General features: G+C 46.8%; 1 protein-coding gene across 1 annotated transcript; it reads left to right on the top strand.

The window, feature by feature from the left end:
• Window positions 1-1,513: 1,513 nt before the first annotated feature.
• On the top strand, window positions 1,514-2,023 carry LOC142803331 (serine/threonine-protein phosphatase PP1-beta-like). Its single transcript, XM_075888448.1, has one exon. It carries the CDS (start codon window positions 1,517-1,519, stop codon window positions 2,021-2,023), a length of 507 nt encoding a protein of 168 aa, XP_075744563.1. The 5' UTR covers window positions 1,514-1,516.
• The last annotated feature ends 2,209 nt before the right edge of the window (window positions 2,024-4,232 follow it).

Below are 4,232 nucleotides of genomic sequence, written 5' to 3'. Positions count from 1 at the left end.
TCTTTATGGGGGCCTCCAGCTCCAGGAGCATGGGCTGCGACATAAACACCTCGCGGCCTTTCCGGCACAGCCCGGTGATCTCGTGCTCGGCCAGGTCCACATTCCTGCCTCATCATCGACCGCACGCACCGGCGCCTGCTGCACAGTGGTGTAAACGATACCCTTTCAGAGCTACGCGAGTGTTTTTGGGTGATTAAGGGCCGCCAGTGTGTGAAAAAAGTGCTCTCTAGGTGCAAAGTGTGTGCTAGATTCAAGCTCCAACCTGCAACAGCCCCTACCGCACCACTGCCGACCGACAGGGTTAAGAGATCACACCCTTTTCAAGTTGTGGGTGTTGACTTTGCTGATCCCGTTTTTGTGAAAGGAACCAGTCCCGTGAAGGCCTATATCGTTATTTTTACGTGTGCCGTCGTTCGGGCGATCCATTTGGAGTTGTGCTCCGATATGACGGCGGGGTCATTTTTAATGGCTTTCCGTCGGTTTGTGTCGCGACGCGGCTTGCCTAGTGTTATTTATTCCGACAATGCTCTAGCTTTTCATGCTGCCAGTCGCGACTTAAAAGTGATGTACAGAGCTTTGAGAGACTTCCAAGTACAGGACATTTGCTCTAATAACCACATTACCTGGAAATTCATTGCAGAACGTAGTCCTTGGTGGGGTGGATTTTGGGAGAGGATGATTCGCACTGTTAAAAGCTGCCTACGGAAAATTCTAGGGAAAGGTTGCTTTGATTTCGAGCAGCTTGTGACCATTCTTGCCGAAGTAGAAAATGTAGTGAATTCTAGGCCATTAACGTACCTCTCCGCTGACGCTACCGATCCAGCTGTACTTACACCTTCGCACTTTCTAACCGGTAGGAAGTCTACTACACTGCCTAGTGCTAATACTGCTGAAACGTCGGGAACTCGCTCCGATACTTTAAAGCATTGGAAGTACAGGCAGCAAATAGTGGCTGATTTTTGGAAGCGTTGGTATAAAGACTACCTCTTGTGCTTGAGGAGTGCACACATTAGGCGAGTACAGCCTTGCAACCAGCTTAAGGTTAACGATGTAGTCGTCATTAAGGAAGACAAGGTGCCCATAACTTTTTGGAAAGTTGGTAGAGTTACTGACGTGTACTTATCAAGTGATAATCACGTCAGAGCCTGCAAGATTGTCTTGGCAGGAGGTACGGAAGTTACGAGGCCAGTACAACTTTTATGCCCGTTGGAGCTGGGCGATTGAACTTTCGGGCGCGGAGGATGTTGGAAATTGTTTGAACCTCCCGCGCGAATAGCGCGCGCACCAAGAGACGGAGAACGACGAGGAAGAGGAAGAGACCAGCCGAAATAGAACACGCTCTTTTACCATGGATGCTGGCGTTTGCGTCTCCTTCATTTGGTGCCGACGACCCGGGAATCAAGCCTACAACGACCCGAGCCTTTCATTCCTGGTGTGGGTGAGCTGCGCTGCGAGCTAGACCGACATGGAGCGAGCGAAGAGCAAGCGGGCCTCGCGGCTGCTTGTTCTCGGAAGGATGGGAGACCGATTGAACGTAGACGACGTCATAGACAGGCTGCTATCGGTGCGTGGGTCTCAGCCAGGCAGGAATGTGGACCTGGCCGAGCACGAGATCACCGGGCTGTGCCGGAAAGGCCGCGAGGTGTTTATGTCGCAGCCCATGCTCCTGGAGCTGGAGGCCCCCATAAAGATCTGCGGCGACACTCACGGCCAATACTACGACCTGCTGCGGCTGTTCGAGTACGGGGGCTTTCCTCCCGACAGCAACTACCTCTTCCTGGGAGACTACGTGGACCGAGGACGACACTCGCTGGAGACCGTCTGCCTCCTCCTCTGCTACAAGATCAAGTACCCGGAGAACTTCTTCGTCCTGCGTGGAAACCATGAGAGTGCATCCATCAACCGCGTCTACGGCTTCTACGATGAGTGCAAGAGGAGGTACAACGTCAAGATGTGGAAGACATTCACCGACCTCTTTAACTGCTTTCCTGTGGCTGCCATTGTAGATGAGAAGATCTTCTAAAGATCTTCTAAAGGTCCCTGGTTCGTTCCCGGGTTTCGGCACCAAAATCGATGTGGGAAAACCACGCTTCGGAGTTTAAAGGCACCAAATGAAGGAGACGCAAACGCCAGCATCCATGGTAAAAGAGCGTGTTCTATTTCGGCTGGTCTCTTCCTCTTCCTCGTCGTTCTCCGTCTCTTGGTGCGCGCGCTATTCGCGCGGGAGGTTCAAACAATTTCCAACAAGGAGTATCTGCTTGTGGCCTGCAAAATCGTGTTGAAACAACGTTCATCTCAAACTAGTTCTACCACAATGTATCAGTAATCTTATCGGCCACAGTGCAAATATTTCAAGAACAAATTAAACGTATAAGCATTTTTTTCTCGAAAGTAAAGCCAGCAGGAAATCAGCATTCTTCTCCAGCTGAAGTAAACATCAACTGCTGTTCGTTTTGCCAAGTGACGCATTTCATCTGTATAGCAGCCCATAGTCTTCCTAAAAAAATTCCAAGCGTCAGCCAAATGTAGTTGAAGAAACGTGCCATCGATGCAGACTTCATATCATTGGTCGCTCCGTGCGTCAAGGTTTTAAATTGAGAGTGTATAACGTGGAACAACTTGTGCCAGAGGAAGATTGTGTAGCTACTCATGAGGAAGCATATCTTTTCGAAAAAAATGCACAGGGTTATGCAATTTTCGGCATCTGGATACCGACTCCGATTGCACCTGTCAAACAGGCATTTAAAGCCATTAAATTGCACTCTGGATCAGCACACATACAATGGGTATCGACCGCGTAGTGTGACAATCCAATATTACCTCAAACTACTTTAAACAACTTATGCAAAAATACTTTACTTTGTTACTGTTTGCATTTACAGTTTATTTCACCACAAGTTTTCCTATATTTATATGTTAAGGATGCCTAATGAATAGCGACGCAAGAGTGTGACATCAGAAAATAAAGCTGTGATTTATTGCAGTTTGCCTACTCTCACGTACCGAAAAAACCTTAACTGAAATGCCCAGCACTTAAGATTTTGCAGCTCCCCCGCACCTTGGGAATCAATTTAATGCGAAGCATGTGTAGAAAAGGTGGCTCTGTTGTAATATTTTAATGGAGAAAGACGTGAGGAAATGATGCTAAAGATATGTACAAAGGTTGAACGCACAGACGTTAAACATTCGCATGTTTGCTCTAGCGTAATGATGGCAACAGCAACATTCGTATTGCGAGCACCAGAAGTGGTAAGCTTATAAGAAGCACTTGTGTCAGCAGGGATGGTGGTCGTAGACACTGCTAGACACATGAGCTTCGGTTGATGGTGATTTACTACAATTGTCGTTGACCCGACGTGAGGGCTATATGATAGAAGTACGTATGTACCGTTTATAGGATTGCGTAACAAGCACTCCAACCACATGGACGTTTTACGATCCTTACGTTCTACTGGAAAGCAGTTCCGAGAGCTCTTTGTGGCTCTGATGCAGAATACTCGATTAGCACGCAGAATGCTTGGGTTTGATTCCTGCTAATATCCTGACATTTGTTCTTCACATTCGGCGGGTCAGTTGAAGTGAGCTCTTTATTAACGCTCACACGTTAAAATTACCTATGTGTCTTCGCGCCTTTTCTTGACAGATTCAAAGTGTCAGTCGCCTATGGCACATGCCCGCATATCAGTTGGTCGTACAAACCCGAAGGTATGTTCCTCTGTCTGGCGAAAGTGTTTGACAACGCACGTGACGAGATAGTGACATTATTCAGGTCATGACCAGCGTACAATATTTGTCAAATGGTCTTACCCTCCTCTACTAATATCGGTTTACGCCAAGCTAAAGGGATGATCACAAGAACACCGAGACATAGGTGGCTGGATAGATATAGATATGTATATCGATATTCAAGAATGCTTGCAGTACGCAGACAAGTTTCGCATTTAAAATATGAGTGCCTCATTTTTAATACATGATATAACATAGCAAGATACAAAATGAACACTGGTGGCTCAAGTAAAAAAAAAACACACCATTAATAACTGCGGTGCAAGATACAGCGCGATACATTTCGTTTTTTTTTTCACTATCATGCCAGTTTATGCTAATACGCAACAGTAGGCTTAATAGTGCTGGCAAGAAATTGCGCTGTCAATCTCGTTCTATCGGTAATACGGCAATAATAGTTTGCATAGCGCGTTCTTTTTATTTTAGCTTTTGTTTGATTCGGTTTT

This window comes from Rhipicephalus microplus, chromosome 3 (assembly GCF_043290135.1).
Source record: "Rhipicephalus microplus isolate Deutch F79 chromosome 3, USDA_Rmic, whole genome shotgun sequence".
NCBI classification, from domain to species: Eukaryota; Metazoa; Arthropoda; class Arachnida; order Ixodida; family Ixodidae; genus Rhipicephalus; species Rhipicephalus microplus.
This window is presented reverse-complemented; position numbering and strand designations above follow the sequence as displayed.